The sequence below is a fragment of the Anser cygnoides genome, chromosome 20 (assembly GCF_040182565.1).
Source record: "Anser cygnoides isolate HZ-2024a breed goose chromosome 20, Taihu_goose_T2T_genome, whole genome shotgun sequence".
Taxonomy (NCBI): domain Eukaryota; kingdom Metazoa; phylum Chordata; class Aves; order Anseriformes; family Anatidae; genus Anser; species Anser cygnoides.
The window spans coordinates 11,599,724-11,619,567 of record NC_089892.1 but is presented as its reverse complement, the minus strand read 5'-3'; the positions used below and the strand labels follow the sequence as shown (position 1 = coordinate 11,619,567).

The following is a 19,844-nucleotide window of genomic DNA, read 5'->3' as shown; positions in this document are numbered from 1 at the left end:
ACGTTGGGGCAAACTGTGGTAGCCCCGGCACATCCGTGACCCCCAGCGAGGCCCCAGCACAGGGCCAGCTGCCCTGCCCCACACATTGCATGGCCACCGTGGGGCTGCAATGGGGCTGCTGTCCCTACAGGCTCACCTGGTGGCACAGGCCACCTGGCAAGTAGCTCATTTCATCAAATGTGCTTGCAAAATCTTTCTTTGACCTGCCTTAAACATAGACAAACCCCGAAATTTTGAAGAGAACTAGAATTTTTGCTGCTCTGCTCTTTTCTGCTCCTTTTAGTCTTCAGACTGTCATCATCTGGGGAAAGAGGGTGAGTACCCGGTCCTTGGTAGAGCCTGAACCCTGGCCCAAATGGGAAACCCACCCTGTGAGCTGCGTTTCCCTCCCTCCTCAGCCACAGATCTGTCTGCCCAGCTTACAGGGCAACCAAAGTGCCTGTTTACCCTGCACAATTTCTGATGTTAAATCACAAAAATGGCCCTGCTGGTCCACCTGCAGATTGACTTAAACCAGCAGAAGGTTGGGTACCTACCTGCCTTGGCATCAAAGTGCTTCTAGAGAAGCAAAGACCCCTGCCCCCAGCACAGCTGGTGGCAGCTCCAGCCTCTTCACCTGCTCTCATCCCCAAAATACCCTGTGGTGGTCAGGTGATAATTCCTCATGGCTGCTTCAGCCCAGGCCTCTGCACAGGCCCTGGGAACCACGAACCTAGGAACTGCAGGGCTCATCCGGGCCGAGGGTAAGCTCAGGACCCCCACCTACGTTGTAGAGGCTGCAACAGAGCAGCGCGCAGCTGATGCCCCGCTCCCCCAGGCAGGTGCCACCCGAGCCCCCACTTTAGTTTCCTGCTCTGGGAGATACTCCCAAGAGGAAAATAATGTTACAGGCAAGAAAGGTGCTTCTCTTCCTGCTTTCTCTGAGCACGGAGAAGAATGTTGTTTTGTTTATTGAGGAATAAAAGGCAATTCAAAAGACCCATGTGAAAAGTTCCCCTGTGCTTTCTCCAAAAACAAACACTAACCGCGAGCTTGTGTACTCAGCCACAAGCCTGCATGGAAACAGCTGAAGGGAGAGGCCCTGCTTTCCGCCAGGGAGGTGCGAAGCCCAGGGACCAGCAGGCAGATGGGAAGGATTTCCTCGGGCTCGGGCTCCGGGTGCTGTGCACGGAGGTGCTGGGAGCAGTGGCGTGGTCAGCGCCTTCCCACGGAGCGCGCTGGGCAGCCTCGGCTCTGCAGTTACCCCACAAGCTCCCACAAAACATCAGAAGAGGTTTAAAGAGGGCTGGAAAAGGCTTCCCCCAGGGCCACAATCTCAGTGTAAGCAAACTTAGAACTGGAGGTATACCTGCTGAATTCAAAGCAGAGGAGACCGTCCGGAACATAAGGTGAGTTCTCATGTGCTGTGAGCTCATCTATCATGTAAGAGGAAGCTGCCGGGTTGGGAAAAATGTTCAGCTGTCAGAAGAGGAAAGAAATATGGGAAAGAGCCTCCTGAAATTAGAAATCACTTTGATGGCAACTATAAACACTTTAGTTGGGTCAACAAATAAAACAGCCGGGCTGTCTGCTCTATCTGCACAAACGAAACCCCAAACTGCAAAATTGCCCGGTTACTGGTCCTGTGCTCTCCGCAGCCCGGAGCTGAGTTCCCATCTCTGACCTCTCCATTAACCTTCTCCATGGACGTGCTAATGGAGATGAAATGGTCCTGGATGATAATTCCCACCCTGGGGCATTCCCTGCCTGAATGAATCATCTTGACCAGCTACCACTATTGCCAAAGAAAGGGCTTTGCTCGATGTTTTGCTACTTATAGGAGTCCAGTAACTTCCTAGATAATATTTATTTCAGATCCATCAGTTCCTCATTGACTTTTCCACTTAGTGAGGGCACCACATGGACATAGCTATCAATGCACCAGCAATTGCATGTGATGTTTTATATTGAGGAAGCGTGAGAAAGACTGCCAACACTCCAGGAAGTCAATAATCTTTCTATGTACAGCCAGATCTTCCTCACAGAAGCAAAAAGACCATTTTGGCGTATTTCTGTATCTCCCGCAGCCCACCACGGAGAAGCCTTTGCCAGGGTGGTGCAGCTACAGCCTATGGAGAACCAGGCTCCTCCCTGCAAAGTCAGCTGCGCTTTGAGATGAAGCCCGGGGGGACACGCTGTACGGCTGTTTTAAGTGACTTCCCCAGCCTGGGGCCTTACGGAGACGACTTCGCCATGCAGAGAGCTTCCACAGGCCCTGCAGAGCAGCCGGCTGCCCACCACGCTGCGGAGGCACGTGCTCGGGGGAGGCTGCGTGGGACAGACGCGGAGGTGGCTGGGAGCGCTCTGAGCATGCAAAACATTCCCTTCTCCTTCGTGACAGACCCAACTTCTTATTTCTGGCTGTGGAACAGAACAGTAAGGGACTTTCTGGCTGTGGCCAGGTAATGACAAAGCCCTGAGTTTAAGCATCCTGCAATACTCCTGCTTCGTCCTGGCCAACAGAGCCAGGCTGTGCAAGGCAGTGCATCCTGGCAAGCAGTGCGCTGGCAAGGTGCTGTGCTTGGGACACCACGGTCTGCTCCCAGGGAGAGCTGGGGACACCAACAGTGCATGAGGCTTCCACAGCACTGCCCCAGTTCTGCCCTCACTGTCTTGACGAGACCGCAGACAAATGCTGAGGGTTTTCAAGATCTCTCTGCATCATGGCAGGGATGTGAGATGCACAGAGGGCAGAGCAGGCTGCAATCCCCATATGTTCTTAAGTGCAAGCAAAACCTGCGAAATAAACACAATATTCAGAGGTAGAAGGGGAAAAAAAGAAAAAGAAGAAACTATATCCTAGGCATATAAAACATGGAACAAAAATTCATGGACTAAACTGAAAAGGCCAGGGAGCAGTCGAAGGGCAGCTGTACTCAGATTGCACCCATAGAAAAGCAAGGGAAGAGCACGAGGAGCAGTGCATGAGGGGCGGAGGTGCCCACACAATGTCTTCTCACGTGGGCAGAAACAAGCGAGGACGGGATCAGGTAGGTCTGCAGCCCTCCTGAGTCCTCTCCCTGCCTCAGAATTCATTCTTGCTGGGATGGAAGCTGCCAAATCTTCCCACATACTTGCTGCTACTGAAGAGCATGAGACGGAAGAGCTGACTCCAGAAACAGCAGCAGCGATGGGCTCTGCTGACAGCCCTATGTGAACGCTGTCACAGGAGATTATTTTTAGTGGAACAAATAAAAAAAAAGTGTTATTTTTTGCTTTAAATTCATTCATCTCATTCCAGTCATCTGGGACATCTTTTCACAGAGACTTCTGATGTTGAGATTTTTCTCTTTAAAGCTGGTTGAAAACCAAGATGGGTTTCCCGGGAAACTTGTTAAGGGTAAAAACTATCATTCATAGCCCTGAAAACTGGCTGAAGGACTAAGAATTGAAGTTAGAGCCTATCTGGGGGGTGTTTCCCTCTGCAGTGTATTCAGGGAAAAATGAGCAAAAGCCGTCCTACACTCTGGTTTGGAGACGGGCAGGGGGCTTGGGGACCCTGCTTGGCACCAGCACTCCCCATGGTTCCTGACACCAGCAAAGGTCCCCCAAATTTCCACCCTCAAGGCTCAGCCCCTGCTGCGTTGGCCCCCACATGGGAGACCCACTGCAAAAAACAAAGCAAAAACCCAAAGAGGCCATAGACGTGCTGGTTGCCACTGCTTTTTATCTGGTGTGAGAAAACCTTCCTGTAGCACAAACCAGCTCAAAGCCCAGAGGCGTCACCAGCCGAGCAGTTTTGGGTGGCGGAGGGGTGGTAACCCCGCTCCCCAGCCCCCAGCAGGCAGGCTCCCTGCCTGAGATCGGGGCACCAAAGAGCCAAAAACAAACAAACAGTTCGAGTTAATGGGGCGGCAGTTATTTTTGGCCTAGAGGGAGTTCACACAGTGTGTGTTGTTTTAGTAAATAACTGCAAATGGAGCTTGCGGTGCAGGGAGCGGGATGGGAACCGACGCGCTCCGGCGGCAGGGAAGAGCTGCGCCTTGTCGCACCGGTGCTAACAGGAAACCAACTGCCTCCCCTGCCTTAGCACCTCTCCGTACTGACACTTTTATTGTCACCACATCCTTCGGCAGCCACATCAGAGAGAAGCCGGGAGGGGGCTGGGACCGGCTGCGTTTCACCGTGGGAAGGCGGCTTTGGGGCTGGGCGCCAGCAGCGAGGGGAAAGCGCAGCCCCGCGCCCTGCCCAGGAGGCACCCACGAGGAGAAGCTGCGGCTCAGGCTGCTGCGGCCACCTGGGCTGTGCTGAAGTTGTCGCCGTACCTGGGGCCAGGAGAGAGCGGATGGATGCAGGACGGGCTGCGGAGCCCACTCTGCACCCAGCCATCTTTGCGCCCAGCATGGATTCGCGGTCACAGCTCTGCTGCCTCCCGAGCACCCCCGCAACGCCGTGCACCAGCACCCGGTGTGCCCGGCCGGCACGCCAGCATCTGCACTGCCCTGCACTGATGGGCCTCAGAAAAAGGCGGTCGCCGACGGAGCCACATCCCGCAGGAGAGCCAGGGCTCCCTAACAGACTGGAGCCTTTGCATGTGCTGAGATGCAAAAAATAAACACATCCTTCACTTCTCGTTTTTTGGAAAGAGTGATTATACTCTTGGGTGTCTGGGATAAGGATCCCGGGTGCCGGCAGAGGATTTTAGTGGCATTGGCTGGGTTGGCCTGACTCCATAAAATAGATGCGAGGCTTTTCACAAGCAGAAAGCACAACTCATCAGGAAAAAACATAAAATCAAGCAACACATCATCTCTGCAAGAGAAGGATGGTTAGAAACAGCCCCCCTCTTGCACTGTAATTGTAGAGTCATAAAACTTGGAAATAAAACACAGCCTGAGGCCGCAGCCTGAACAGAAGCAGGGGATGAGGATGAACTGCAAGGCTGCAGTGGGAGCATCAGGCTCACATATGAGTCTTTTCACTGCTGCTGGTGACATTTGCTGGGGGAAATGCTCCCAGTCCCAGCAGCTGCAGTCCGAGGGCGCAGGGTAACTGGCGGGGCAGTGCCTGCGCAGCCGCCAGCGCCATGCCCAGCCTTCACCATGCCGAGTGCCCGGCTTGCAGCAGGAGCCACTGGCACAAACCTCCACTTAGGAATAAAACAAACCTAGAAGCTTGCTGGGGAGCCACCAGGTTTGGGCAAAAAATAAAATCAGACAATAAAATCACTGCCACTTCAGCAAGGAGAGGGGAAAATTAACCAGGTTTCCCGGCTCCAAGCCCCAGGACCATTGGGAGTTAAAACTCTTGGAGCATCTCATATATACAGCACCCAGATGCCAAAGCTCAGGGTCTTTTCACTCAATGTCTGTTACATTTTTTTCTCCAGGTCAGTAGGTGTAAGCAGATAACGGAAAGGCAGCAACGCTGTGGATCCGAGACACCAGAGGCCCCTTGTAAATCTGGGGCTGGCAGCAAGGTGCCTTGGGTTGGTGCATTGCAGGAGGGAGAGGAACAGGTTATTGACAGCCCAAGGGTACTGCTGCCTGGATGGAGAGGAGCAGACACCCTTTTTCTGGGCCAGCTGCAACGCCTCATCTCTTCCACATGCCCAGGGTGTGCTGACAGGTGGTGCTGGCGCACGGTGTGGTGCTGCACTTGGAGGATGCTTGTCCCTGCAGAACCCAGCCGAGGGCTCCGGGGGTCCTTGCCAAGGACCCACGCGTGGCACAGCCACAGCCACTCAGCTGACAGAGAGTTTGGGGCTGTGCCCACCCCTGCCCAGCACCCCTGAGCCAAAGCAGCCATTAAGTAGTCACTCAGAGTAATAAGCAAAGTGAGGCCACAGGAGCTGCCATGTTGTCACCGGAGCCTGTTGGGCTCCCAGCACAGGGTGGCCACATGCAAGGACGCTGGGAGGCTGGTGGAGCCCCCAGCCAAAAAGCATGGAGGTGGCTTGGTGAAGGCAGCAGGGTCTCCAGACCTCAGTCAGTCCTGGTCTCTGTCACCAGCGCAGGTCCCCAGTGAGGGTAACATCCGGCATCTACTGCTATGAGCAAATGAATATGAATGAAAGAAACCACAATGGTGGAAGCGCTGTTTGGGCAAGAGGAGCAGAAAAAGACAGCCAAGACATCTCAGGAAACTACCCAGCATCAGCATCTCACAAGTTGAAAAGTCTTTTGCAGCCGTTTCAAGTTTTCAGGAGCTTTTTGCCACTGAGGAATGCCTGTGAAGGGTGGCTGGGGGAATGCTTTCCCTGCAGGTTTTTAATAAGCCCTGGGTGCACATCTGGGCTGGTTTCGGGTCTGTGGCATGTGGGGGAAGCCACAAATATGAGGCTTCCTGGCCTTTTGCTAACAGAGCCACCTGTGCTGCGCAGAGCCCCCGGCCACGTCCATCCTGACCCCGGGCTCTCAGAGCAGCGGCCAGGGGCTGGCCGGAGCCGCCCTTCCCTCTGGGCTGTGTCCAGGTTCCCTCCGGGCTGTGCCCTGGCGTGTGGGTGCTGTGCCAAGCCAGGAGGGTCCCTGCACGCACCCCATGCAGCAGCCCCGCTGCCTGTGGTGAGGCTCATCTGGTGCACACCAGGAAAAGCCGCCTGCAGCACCTCAGGCCAAGCCCCAGTGTCCACGCAGCCTCCGGGATGCCTGGCATGGTGACGCCACAGCAACCTGCTCCTGAAGACATGAGATGAGCGCTGACGGTCTTGGAGCCCAGTCCCAGGGGGACTGGTGTTATCTGCCTCCCTGGGGAGGCTCTGCTGTTCTCCAGCTGCTGCCACGGGGAACAGAGGGTCACTTTTGTTGGATGATCTCGTCAGACTTTGGTTATGTTTGTGATACAAATCCTAAAAGCATTCTGTTTGTACACCCATAAAAGGCTTCCCTAGGGGGAGATAAGAATTGAAGACAACTGGCCTTAATGATGTTGGAGAGATTTATGGGATCACCTTAAAAGGATTTATTGGAGATTTTTTTTTTTTTAATGAGCAAATAATTAGCAGACTTATCTGCTTTTTGTTGCCTTGCTTGTTTACTGCTTTAGTGAAATAGATTTCTAGGGTTTTTAATAAAGTACATTTCTGTATTGTTGGGCAGTTAGGATCTAAAATAAAACATTCCAATTTTAAAGAGCCATCAGCAAGGCAGGGAGGCAGTACCGGGTCTCTGATTGTTTGGCACCTGATAGTGGTGTAACATCAGGCACCTCAGCTGGTGGAAATGCAACATGGAGACGTCCAGTGGGGGTGGCCTGGATCTTCCTTGGTACTGCAGTGCTGGGCACCTGCCCCAGAAACCCTGGTGACAGCAGGAAACCTGCCTGAGTTATTGTGGTCCTGTGGAAGATTATTGTGGCTACAGGGAGACGAAGCCCCAGTCTGTCTGTGGAACGCTCTGGGAAATCTGCCCATGCCATGGGATGGATGGGGATGTTGTAAGGGATGTGCACACAGGAGCAGGGATACGGAGGGGCACGCAGAAATTTGGCTGGGGTCACAGCTATGGCAGGGATATGTGGGCTGCCCTTATTTTTAGGGTCAAATCTTTCAGAAAAGGAGCAGAACATTAGGAACAAGATGTGGAGAGGAGCTGGTGAATGGCAGGGCTCTGAGAAATGCGCATACAACCACGGTGTAGCCCAAAATCCTGGAGGCGCCCAGATTTATGGGGACAGCAGCTCCCTGTGAAGGAATGGGCTCCAGCTCCCGCCCCGCAGTTGTGCTCGTTTTCAAAGATGATGGGAAGAAAAGCAGCTCAAGTGAAGCTGAGAGCACAGGCAGGCTGCAGGAGGGTAGCACTTTGCAGGGCAGAGCAGCATGCACAGCATCCCCAGAGCGTGGGTCTGCAGCAGCACCACCAGCTCCCGGGGGCACACCCTCTCCCCGTGGCTCCCTTCCCAGAAGCTTCTCCCCCCCCCGACCCTATGCCAGCATCCCTGCCTGGCCCTGCGGGCGCCAGCTACGCCAGCCGGCATCTCCTGCATCTCCCTCTGCATCCTGGGCCACCTCCATCTCTGCGGGGAGCTTCCATCGCACCTAGGTGAGGATTTTGGGCAGCCCAATGGATGGCCCTGGGGAGAACTGGCTGCACGGAGCCATTAGTGGGAGGCAAGCTGGTAATTGATAATCTCAAAAAGGGGCTAGGAGGAATATAACTATGGGAAAACCCAAATCCAGCCCTGGGGAAAGCAGGAGAAGGCACCTCGGGGCAACATTGTGCTCCAGCCACCAAAGAGACCGTTCATTTAGCCAGGGACCTTCCTGGGAGGTGACAGCATCGCCCCAAGCCAGGGGTGCTGCTGCCCCTGGCACCCAGGGACACTCCTGCCCCGGACCAGTTCAGGCTCTGGTGGAGCTGGTTTCCACTGGGAGGGTGAGAGAGTGCATCCTCATGCCAGCAAACGGTGGATGAAAAGATGTTACTGGAGATCATGGGGTCTGCGAGAAGCATCGGAGGCTGGAGCTGCACATGCTGGGTCATTACTGGCTTGTGCTGCTAATTGGGCATGGACTGCCAATCCAGACTTATTCCAGTGGAAAAAGGAATCTCCCTCGCTGCTTTTTTTCACACAAGTCAAATGTTTGGCGTCTTTAAAGCTTGTACAAACACTTAAAACTTCGATGTTGTTGCACTTAAAAGCTTACGGTGCCATTCTGTAGTTCATTAAGAGGCAGAGGAAACTGACCCTCATTGTCAGGCCCGGAAAAACACTGCGCTGTTTTCTCTTGCCATGCAGTTCCCTCTGGCTTAAACACTCCCAGAGCGAAGGAGCAGCTGCTGATTCCATGGGCACCAGCCCTACTTCTGTGCTGCCAGGCTACATCTGTGCTGTGATGCTTGGTCATTATTAATGGCTTACTAGGCGAGCCTGGACTTCTTACTGACTCCTCCTGAAATCAGAGGTGTAGCTCCAACAGATGAGCTGTCCTAGGGCTTACTAAACAAAAGCTGACTTGAGAATGTATTTCCAGACCAGAAGCACCTACATTTCTCCCGTTAACTTTCACAGAGAGATGGCGCAATCACAGAGCAAGGAAGTCTCCAGAAATGGGTAATGCAAACAGAGCGGTTGCAAGCAGAAGCACCCAACATTTTGAAAGGGCTGACACAGAAATAAGCGGCCTATTTTTAGTGCAGGTGATAAATGAGGGCTCCCACTTTTCAAAAAAACAAGTCAAACTTCATAAAATAATGAGCAGATACTGTGAACTTTCAGCATTTGCCCAAGTGACCTGCGAGTGTTGCTCTTTGAGGGAGCAGGCTCCTGAACACAAACGCTTGCAGAGAAGCAGACCCCGACCCCTGCGGGTCACGCGTCCTTCTGGCAAGCTTTGGAGCTCGGACGCTCCCATTCCCTGAACGCACGGATGGACGAGGCACTGCTGTCCCCGGAGGATGTGATGCTCTGGCGGGGCCAACCAGTGGCTTCTACCTCCGCAAGATGCCCCAGGACCGGTCCCTGCTGCATGTGCTGCTGGCAAGGACCCTTCCCATGGGACGCAGAGGGGACACTGCTGAGCCCTGCCTGGGACGCAGGGAAGGCCAAACCCCTTGGCACAGCTTCCTCAACAGGGGATCCCATCCTGGGTCCCGGGCATCCTCCTACAGACACAGAAGCTGCCGGGAAAGCACATGCTGATGAGTCTTCCATGTACTGTGGGAATCAGCCTGGCTGGCTCCTTGTTTTTTATTTGCAGTACTGCAGATAAGAAGCCCAGGGTGTTGTGGGAAACAGGAAGACCTTATCTTCCATCCCAAGCCGCTTCTCCTGCCACAGCTTTGCTTTCTTTTCACTGGCTTTCCTGATGCTACATGATACGGGGCCGCCGAGAGGGCTTTGTGCTGCCTGAGCCTCTGAGCAGCACTTCTGGAGGCATCACCGAGCCCCCGAGCACCTGGATTTTGCCTGGATTTTATTACCATGATAAACTTACGGGCAGATCACCAGGGTTCTCCAGAAGCGTGGCAGGAACTCCCTGCACAGGGCAACCCCCAGTCTTGTGGGTACCAGGGACCAGTTCAGGTGACAGCTCTCCCAACACAAGAGATTTTGGAGAAACCCGCTCACCAGTGGGCAAGGGCCATGCCATGTGCAGAAGTATCAGTACCTGAATCCCAGACAAAAAGAATTAACTTCTCATGATCTACTGGTTTTAGTAGTAGGCAGCATTTCCAAAAAACAGCTACAGCCCTAAAAAGTGACAGGTCTGAAGTCTGCAGGCAGCACTGCAGACACGGTGTGCAACATGTTGCTTATCCCTCCAGTCCTTGGAAATGTGGCTGCTACTGTTAGATTTTCAATAAAAATATGACTACGGACTTCATTCACTTTCATGTCTACTGAGCACTTTGTCTAGTAGCTACAGTGTGGACTGGAAATCAATTGCATTAGACAGTTTAATAAAGAACATACTGATGTTATGATGCTAGAGCCAAGATTATCCCAAATTGGGACCAAAAGTCAGTCAGTGAGGCGCTGCTCTGACTCTGCACGGAACCTGAGCTGCAGCTCTAAGTCCCTCCATGGCTCCCCAGCTGAAATTAACCCAGTCCACTGTTATCCATCATGTTCGTTATCTGCCTTGTGGACGTGTCTCGGAGCCCAGGCGGTGGTTTGGGATACTGCTGCTCTAGGCTTTGTATGAGCAACAGACAAGAGGAAGGGCTCAGCCACCTGCCAGCCTCAGGGAATGTCCCATGCAGACGTTTCCATGCTGGCTGTAGGCACCTGAGCTTGGTTGCTGCTCCCCAGCCAGCTGCAGCACCACGGAGCTGCAAAACCTGCCCAGAAGGCTAGATGAGCTGCCCCAGGGCATGAGCACATGCTGGGCTGTCTGCTCGGTGACATTTGTGGCCAACTCCACAGCCAGGAGGCTGCTGCCCAGCAGGGAGAGTCATCCTCTTGGCAAGAGCTACATGGGACCAAAGCCGCTTTAAAAATGGCAGTGTGGACCCTTCTTGTTGGACAGCCTCATGTGGAAACTTTGCCCGAAGCCCCTGGAGCTGAGCCCTGGGTGTTACGTCCCAGTGATGCTGGAGCCCAGCAGCGGCAGTGCCTGTACTGGGGGCAGGTGCCTGCCTCTGGCTCCCAACACCGAGGACGCTCCAGCACTGCGCCCTGCTGTGGCCCCAGCTCAGGCAGGGATGAGGGATCAGCCAGGACCACTAGCCCCAAGGAGTAACCCTGAGACTGAAGCTTTGCCCTGGGACCACAGAAACGTGGGCTTTTACTCCCATGGCCCCCCATCTCTTTTGGATGCTCAGCACAGAGGGCTCACAGGCTCCCGTTACTGACTGTAGCACAAAGTGGTGGCTCTGAGGCGCCAGAAAGCAGTGAGATGCTGCGCTGTGCAGATGGTGGAGACACCTCTGCTTGGGTCTGGCCTTCACTAAATAGATATCAGGATGGAGCTGCTGGGGGAGGGATGGGGGGGGCAGACACTAGAAAACACCCTGAAATGCCCTGACCCTGGTAAGGAGAGGAGAAGGGGATTAAAGGGAGGGATTAGCAGGGGAAAAAAATGAAGGTCGTCCTCGGTGAGAAAGAAATGAGGCAGCGGCAGCGGAGCTGGCTCTGCCCCCTCCTCGGCTCCCAGCAGCGCGACAGCTCCTTTGTGCCTCCAGTGACCCAGGGATTATGAGTGTGGGAACGGGGTCCGCCGGGGTACCCCGCATGCTGCTGCTGGCCCCGCGCTCTCACAAAGGCAAGAAAAAGTCTTGGGGGGAGAAAAGACTTGGAGAAAATCACTCCCGCTGTGGCTTTGCGTTTGGTGTTGGCAATGACGCTGTGTGCTTTGGATGGAGATGTGAGCAGGAGAGCTGAGAAGCATCCCCAGCCCTGTGTCTGCATCAAAGCACACAGGAGTGATTCCAACACCAAAAGCAGAGCCCTCTGTGTTTTAAATGAGAAAACCTGGTAAATCAGAGATCATCGAGTCTGCCAACCAGTGGGAGCTCTGTTATCGGCTGGGCTGGTGGATTTGGTGAGATGGCTGATAATGGTCCTCACTGCAGGTGTGACGCATCACAGTCCTGTTGTGGGGATTTAACTCTCACCCACTGGAAATCTCAACAAGCAGCCTCTCAAGCCTTCCATCTCCTTCTTCTCCCCATCTTACCTGGCCGAGGAGACAGGCTGTGCCCATGCACCTCCAGCTGGTGTTGCCCTTGAGGATCTATGTGCCCATGCCCTGGTCCTACCAAACGCCATCTCCATTGGGAGGAGCTGGTCTCCTTTCTGTGCATTCCCTCACTGCACAACTGCCCATGGGGGAGTTGTGGGATCAGGGATGGGGTACCTCTGCACTGCCAGAATTCTTTGGTTTAAAGGCTCCCTGTGAACTCTGTGTCCCTGCATCCCTCTGGGGACACAGCCATGGGGCACTGCTGCAGGAGGGGAAGGATTTGGCCAGAGATATGCCGTCCCAAGAAGGAGCCTGCTGCACTGCAGGCTGGCCCAAAATGGGCTGGGAGGTGGGGATGTATGGATGTGCTCTGCTGCACTCATGGACTGCACCAGGGCCACCCCTCTGCCAGCTGCCAACAGCAGCACCCAGAAAGTCACCACGTGGCCATGTCGGAGAGGCCAACACATGATCAAGGACTCATTAGGAAATGTCTGTTGTTGTCACCCCAACAGTGCTAGTGAGGAACGATCCTCATCTTAGGGAAAAAATGGATGTCAGTTCAAACAGTCCCCAAATGCAACATCCCACCGTGGGAAACTCCAGGCTTCTACAAAAACAAATAATCTTGGTTTTCCGCATTAGTTTTTATTTTTAAATAACCCAATGCCAACCAAACTGTTCTTCATGGAGCTCTGTAACACGTGGGTCTTGCCAGACCTGGTGGGAGTAGCAGCTTGCACTGCTGGGGCAGCCACTGTCTCTGTCCAGAAACAGGCATCGCATTTCCCAGCACAACCCAAATCCACCATCGCCTCCAGCTCGTCTTTATAGCCCATCAAGTCAGCCAAAGCGCAGAGCAAATCTCTCATTAAAAACATAAATCCGAACATAAAGACACTGGAGGGGACCTGTGCCATTTTATCAGGTGATGTTAACTCTTCTTGGACACAAATTTAGTGTGAAATTGAAATCACAGGCAATAACAGCACTGGAATCAAAGCCCCAACTGGATATTTTGGTGTTTAGTTTAGTATTGCAATTAAATGGATCATTATCAGTTGATAAGATACCAGAAAAATACAGAAGAGGTATAGTGGTTAAGAAGCGAAATTTTAAACACATCAGAATTTGCCTAGAAAGAGATTCCCAAGAAATAGAGTGCCACTCTAATGAACGGGTATTACTCCAATCCAGCTCCAAAGCCATTAGTGTGCATACTCCTCCTTAGGCTTCCAAATAACTCCCATTAACTCCAGGAGATCAGTTCAAAGGACTAGTAGAAAGATTAACTGAAGTCTGGGCTGCATTCTGCAAAATGGGAAGTGCTCTGTAATTGATCAGCATTGTTACAGGGCTAATCACAGGGATCCTCCTCTGTGTACCAGTGAACAGGGTGACTCCTCCGCTTACACTGCCAAGTATTTTGCAGCTATGGCATCACCCAAATAACATCCCCCTCTCCCCCTGCCCCCCCCCCCCCCCAGGAATTCAGTGAGCATAGACATAGCTACGCAACTAGAAATTCAAGAAATTAGTATTGCTTTTTGTTAAGTATATTGAGAAACCAAAGAGTCAGAAAGAAAACACACGGTGCAACTGGCATTTTCAAAGGACGTGGAGCAGATGGTTCTAGGACACCGCTGTGCCATGGGCACTGACCTCTGCGGCTCCTGGCTGTGTGATGGCACCGGGTCCTCCTCCAGCCCCCCAGCAGGACAGCTTGCGAATTCGGGACCTGGTGCTCAGGGAAAATCCGGTTTTGCATTTGCCTATGCTGGAACTTGGCGCTCAGCTTTTCTTCCTCTCCACACCTGCCCCCAGGAGGACATCAAGCCCGTACTTGTGTTGGGCAAATCTCTCAGCAAGAGCTCCTCCAGCTTATTAAGTGTGTAGCTAAACCTAATCAGAATAAAAATATTGAGCGGTGAGCACAGAGCATAAGCCTGCTTTCCCTCTTTCTAACCCCCGCCTCCCCGATTATATTTAAGCTGGTGACTCCACAGAAGGCACCTTCCTCCAAGAAAGACAGGAGTGTGGTTTGATACAGCCAGTCCCACCAGCATCCCCAGCTCTCCCCTGGGTGCCACTGTCCCAAATAAACCCGACGGCGCTGTCCCCAGCTGAGCACACAGTCCCAGGTGCCACCAGGACACCCATGGCTGGTGGCAAGTCGATGGGCACAGCTCTCATTTCCCTGAGGAGAGGTAAGATGATGCTCACTTGGAAACCACGGGCTCTCTGTTTACTTCATCTCATATGGTGACTAATTCCACCATTCAAAGAGTTGACGATGATGAAAACAAGTGGAACGATCAGGAAGGAAATTAAAAATAGCCCTCATGTGGCACTGTGTCAAGCGTTCATGTTTAGATTTTAATTTTATTTTATTCCAAGTTTCTTTGATAAAATATTTTCCCATGCTGACTACACTTGGAACGTCCCCTCCATCACGGCATTCCTGACGGATGAGCCAGGCTGTTGCAGATCCTATGCCAGGAGAGCTGTATTCCCTCCGCTCCACCATGCTCACTCCCACATCCACACCTTTGGGACCCGGCAGTCATTAATCACTGTGCACCAGCCACGAAGGTACCTCTCAGGGCAGAAACATCATCTTGGAAGCACTGTGGAACAGAAGCCGAGTACCTGACAGCAAGCACGAGACCGGGACCACATCTCTGCTTGGCTCCTCCACAGACTGGCAGCAGGTGAACATTTTTGGCTGGGAGGTTCTCCAGCCACAAGGGCCACTGATACTGATAGGAAGCGGATGGCTGGCTCTGAGCACAGGCTGGCTCTTGCTGCGTGAGGGGACGTCTCCACCTGGGCTTGGCGGTACTACTCTGTTCATGCTCTGTGGAGGGAAACAGCACGGGTCCTCACACCCAAAGGGGAAGGCTGCCAGAGGCTATGACCCTTCCCCAGGCACCGCCACTTGCAGAGGTGCTGCAGAGGACAGGCCCTACCCTGCCCCCAGGCCACCGAGCGCCCACCCAGCCTCCGTGTGTGAATGCTCTGAATAAACTTTCCTACTTTTTCCAAGTTTTGTATTTCTTGCAAACATTTGAAACAAACAAACAGTCTGATTTTAAGATCTTTGAAACTTTTTTTTAAAAAAAAACACAAACAAACTGCAAATATAAATTAAATTTTCACTTTGCCTTTCTCATCACTAGCCAGCCTTTACGTTTTCCTTCTCTCATTTTTCTTTTTTTTTTTTCCTTCCTTTTCAGATACCTTACCCCAGGAGCAGGTTCCAAGTGTGAGCTGCCAAGGTTTCATTATGAAAAATTACTGAGTTGCAAAAATAGGAAACACCTCTCCTTCCTCAGGCTCCCACCATTCATTTATTGCTTGTACGGGAAACAAACATTTATAGCCTCTCTGTTTAGGGGGATGAATTAAAATCACATTTGTTAAATACTGTTAAAAGAAAACTAAGGGCAGAGGGAATCTTGAAAAAAAGCATTTACAAGGAAAAACATTAGTCACGCTGTTTTGGTTACTTCTGTGGAGACCCTCAGTTGTGCCGTGTTTCAGTGCTAAATGCTGAACAAGCACGATGCCAGCAGGTCTCCTGCACCTGGCCTTACACACATCTCAGCTTGGCCCCCGTATCTGGCTTGCTCTCTGCTAGATCTGCAGTTAGTTTTCTAATACATGAGCCGCATTTGACAAATCAGCTCTGGGCAGCAGTCCGTGCAAAACTGCAGGTCTTTGTCCTCCCAGAGCACATGCTGGTGACGGTGCTTGGCGTGCAGGGTCCCGGCTGGTGGGCACTTTGCACGGAGCAGAGACACTTTGCTCCCAGCAGGACGGGTGGATACAGTGGCCACATACACCGAAGGTAACGTAAATGTTCTCTGACATGGACGGCAGGCGAGTGGTGACCAGCGATTTCTGGGAAGAAGGTTTTATGTACCGAACAACAACAAAACTGCCTTGGCAGACTAGTGGGACAAGACCCATGTTCACACACAAGTATCACTACCAACGCTGCTGCAGTGGGGACACACCAGAGCTCTCACTGACTGTGGGAATGCAGCCAGAGAGGCAGCCTCAGCCAGTGCCGAGACACATCAGGGTGCTCACCTGGGGACCAGCATCAGCCTCTCCCAGTGAAGCATTTATAACAGAGCCAAACAAACCACAAAATGATGGGTGTTGAAGGCTGTACTGGGTGAAAGTCTGTGCTGGAAACATCCCCGACATGTTGCAAGGATCTTGGCTTCAGGTACAATTGACGTTTGAGCTCCACCTTGGACATCAGGAGCTCTGGCTGCTGCAGCCCAGGTCCAGGACACCAGGGATGGGCTTGTGCATGGTTGGTGTGTGAGGGGTTCCCCTGCCAGGGCAGGCTCCTGCTGCAGGCTGCTCCTGCTGCCACCTCCACGGATGCTTCTCGTGACCGAACCTGGCCGGCTGTTTGGGCTGAGGTGGTCTTTGCCTACATATGGACCCATCACATCTTCCCTTCCAGCGGGGGGATGAGCAGCTCTCCTCACCCATCACTCCTACATGCACTAGAGAGACGTGAGCATTCTGAGTGCCTGATTCAGCTGCTCCGCTTTGGATGTTTGCTTTAGGGTCCCAGGAGGGGCCTTTTCTCCCTGTGGGCTGCCGAGGAGCGTAAACGACCCATTCTCATGGAGACTTCTCCACCATGGCTGGCTGAAGCAAAGCCACGAAACCTCCAGCCCAGCTCTTTTGGCTACACCAATGAGCTCCACTCCATATTACCCATCTACAAGACCTTCTTCAACCCACCAGCATGGCTCCCCATGTCTTGGCACAGGCTGCTTTCAATGCAAGCACAAAGAGTCAGCGTTGACCTTCCTTCCATCAGAGAGGCACCTCTGGATGATGGCAGTTTGGCCCCAGGCGCCAGCCCTGGAGAAAGACTCTCCCTTTAAGGAGAAAGGCAAAGCACTTTGTGCACAGATTTGTGCTTGTTTTGTCATGGGACACATTACCATGAACCCAAAAGAGGAAGGAAAAAGGGGGGGGAGCTTTTGCCTTTCTGGTGGGAACAGCATTTGAGCAAACTTTGTTTCCCTTGGGGAAAGGCACCAAAATAACAGAGGAAGGGGGGTGTGTTGGGGGGGGGGGGTGGATGAAGCTAAAAAGGCTACGTAATCTGCCTGGGAAAAAAAGCTCTCCCAGCAGTGCTTGTGAGCCTGTCCATCCAACTGCCACACATCAGGGACACGTGGGAGAAGAGCAGGGTGCTGCTCTGCTGGGGGTGGCACACAGCCTGCGTGCTGGGGACCTGGCTCCTTCGAGCCGAGACTTGTGCTGATGGCCACAGATGAACCTCGGTGAGGGTCCCGCTGCGGGGCCATGGGTGCCAGTCACCCCTTCGGAGGCTCTCTGAAGGCATCTGGGGGATTGGACTAGATGATCTTTCAAGGTCCCTTCCAATCCCTAACATTCTGTGATCTGTGCAGAAGGAAAAGCATGCGGTGGGGAAATGGGGGTCTGGAGAATTTGCTTGTTTGGCTCACCCAAATGCCAAGCTGGGATGGCCACCCGCAACCTGCCCTCCTCCTGCCCATGAGGCTGCCCTGCCTCCGCCTGACTTAAGCTTTTTGCTGTAATGCCCAAGGTCAGCCTCTGAAGGCGTGGGCAGGCAGGTGGCCCCGAGTGGTCCCTTAGGCAGCAGTCGAGGGGAGGTGACACCACACCAGTGTCCCGATGGTCCTTGCCTTCCGTGATGGAGCATCCCCGGGAGCAGCCACACAGGCCCTAGGGTGGGTGCTATGTCAGAGCATACAAAGCCACCCACAGCAGCAGACAGTTAAAACCTCATCATAACCACACTGGTAACATCATTTATTTTCACTGTGGTGTTACTTTCCTTGAGTGACATGGGCTAGGAGCCCGCAGGAAGTGTGCCAGGCAGGGCCTGTGCCTGGTATTCCCATGTAAGACAGAGCTTTCTGATCTCCGCCTGTCTGTGTCAGGGCTGGCACAGAGCAGGTTATATGCTGCTGAGCTTTCCCTGGTGAAACCTGCAGCCTGGGACACTCACTGCACCCCACTGCTGCTGGGCTGGCAAGGAGCAAAATCCAGCCAGGACCACAGCAGGGCCTTGGTGGGCAGCACAAGGCTGGAAAATACAATACCTTGCCGCTAAGATGACCACAGCCAACAGCAAAACCTGCCCCGACAGCAGAGCAGCCACCAGCAGCTGGGCAGCTGTTATCGCAGGGCACGCAACCTCCTCCATGCGCAAATGAAAAGTCTCCTGTCTATTCCCAGCTTGCCCTGCTCCAAAATCCACAATGACTAATTCCCCTATCAGCAAAACCATTCCCAGGCGTCGACCGTTTCCCTTCCAGCTCCGACAGCGCGCTGGGCACTGCTGGGTGCGGGAGAGGAAGAGCAGCCCCACGGGCACCAGTGCCAGAAGTCACCCACGGCCCGGGGCCGGCCTCATTCACCGGCTCTGGTCGCGGCAGGGACACGTCCTCTGCTCCTCACCACGCCTCACTGGAGGCTGCAGTGACGGCGCGAGCCTCCTGCCCGCCTGCCCGTGCTAGGAGCTGGTCGGCAGGACTGCACAAGGAGCCAGATCCCAGCCTCTCTCATACACTCCCAAGGACAGCTAAAATTGTGAGGTCAAATTAGCGGGCAGCATCCCCATGAAGCTACTGCAAATGCTCTACACTCAAATCATTACTTTAGTAGGTAAAATGTATAAACCCAGCAGTGACTCCTATGTAATTCTTGTCTGAATGAATTGTATTTTTGCCATGTCCTTTGCGGGTTAGGAGGGTGCTGAGAAACCATTTTGTTTTATTAAAACATCCTTATCTTCCTATTCTTCCCCTACATTCTGCTTGGTGATGGTTTTTCAGTCTCTCTGCTCATGTGTCAGCAGCACTGACCATGAGCTCTTTGTGGTTTACAAAATCTTACCTTATATTTTGCTTGCCCCACTTGCATGCATCTTACTGGCTTTACTAAGGCTGCAGCTCTGTTTTGTAAGAATCCTTTCGTGACTTAAATAACTCATCTGAAACTTGCCATTTTACCCTCTGCATTTAATTGCCTGCAAAGTTCCATACTGCATGGAGGAGAGAGAAGCTGTGCAGGGAACTGTTACAGGCACTCTATTGACTAGATCATTTTTCTTTTTTTAAACATTAGTATTAGCATTTTCAGTACATCAGTTCATTAAAACTCTTCATAAGTACTTGGTGAAATTTAATAACAATTACAGCAGTATGTAAACACAGAAACATACAGCTTCAGGACATAACACTCTCTCTGCCTTTGTTCTGTAGGGAGCTCAGGAAGTCTCTCTTCATTACTTTAGGCTGAACAGCACTCCCGAACCTGCAGACCAGCTCATGCCTGACATCTGTCCTCCTCTTCAGAACTGAAATAAGACATACACAAATAAAGCAGTTGTAGCCAAAACCTGGAGCCCTGTCATTTCTGTCTTTTTTTTTATTAGAGATTGGAAGGCTTTTAGTGCATTTTGGCTGTTTCTTCCATGACTTCTCTTCTCAAAATGTGAATGATATGTAACCCTTAGCAGGTGCATTCCTAACTCTGTCATCAGAGGGCACAGGAGACACAAGAGGCGGAAGACAACCTGCAGGTCTCCAAAGCACAGGGCACACCTAAGACATGCCACCTGATGAAGAGAGGCTGAAGAGTATTGTCCTTAAATGCCTCCATGGGAGGTTTTGCTGTCCGCTCATCCAAAAACCTGGCACAGCACATTTCA

General features: G+C 52.7%; 1 protein-coding gene across 28 annotated transcripts in view; it reads right to left on the bottom strand.

Annotated features, from left to right (window-relative positions):
* The window catches only part of EXD3 (exonuclease 3'-5' domain containing 3), a 300,821-nt gene that overhangs the window by 52,936 nt on the left and 228,041 nt on the right, over positions 1 to 19,844 (bottom strand). For 2 of the 28 annotated variants that reach the window (XR_010826104.1, XM_066980916.1), the window contains one exon: positions 19,295 to 19,490. The exons of 23 other annotated variants lie outside the window; for them this stretch is intronic. Coding sequence is in view for 3 of the 5 variants with exons in the window: in XM_066980916.1 (XP_066837017.1) it covers positions 19,485 to 19,490 (6 nt within the window). In the remaining 2 variants the exon portion in view is untranslated. Of the gene's footprint in view, positions 1 to 1,348; positions 2,776 to 13,661; positions 14,961 to 19,294; positions 19,491 to 19,844 lie in introns of those variants that run through there. 3 more of the 28 variants (XR_010826103.1, XM_066980915.1, XM_066980910.1) reach the window with 3 other exon arrangements.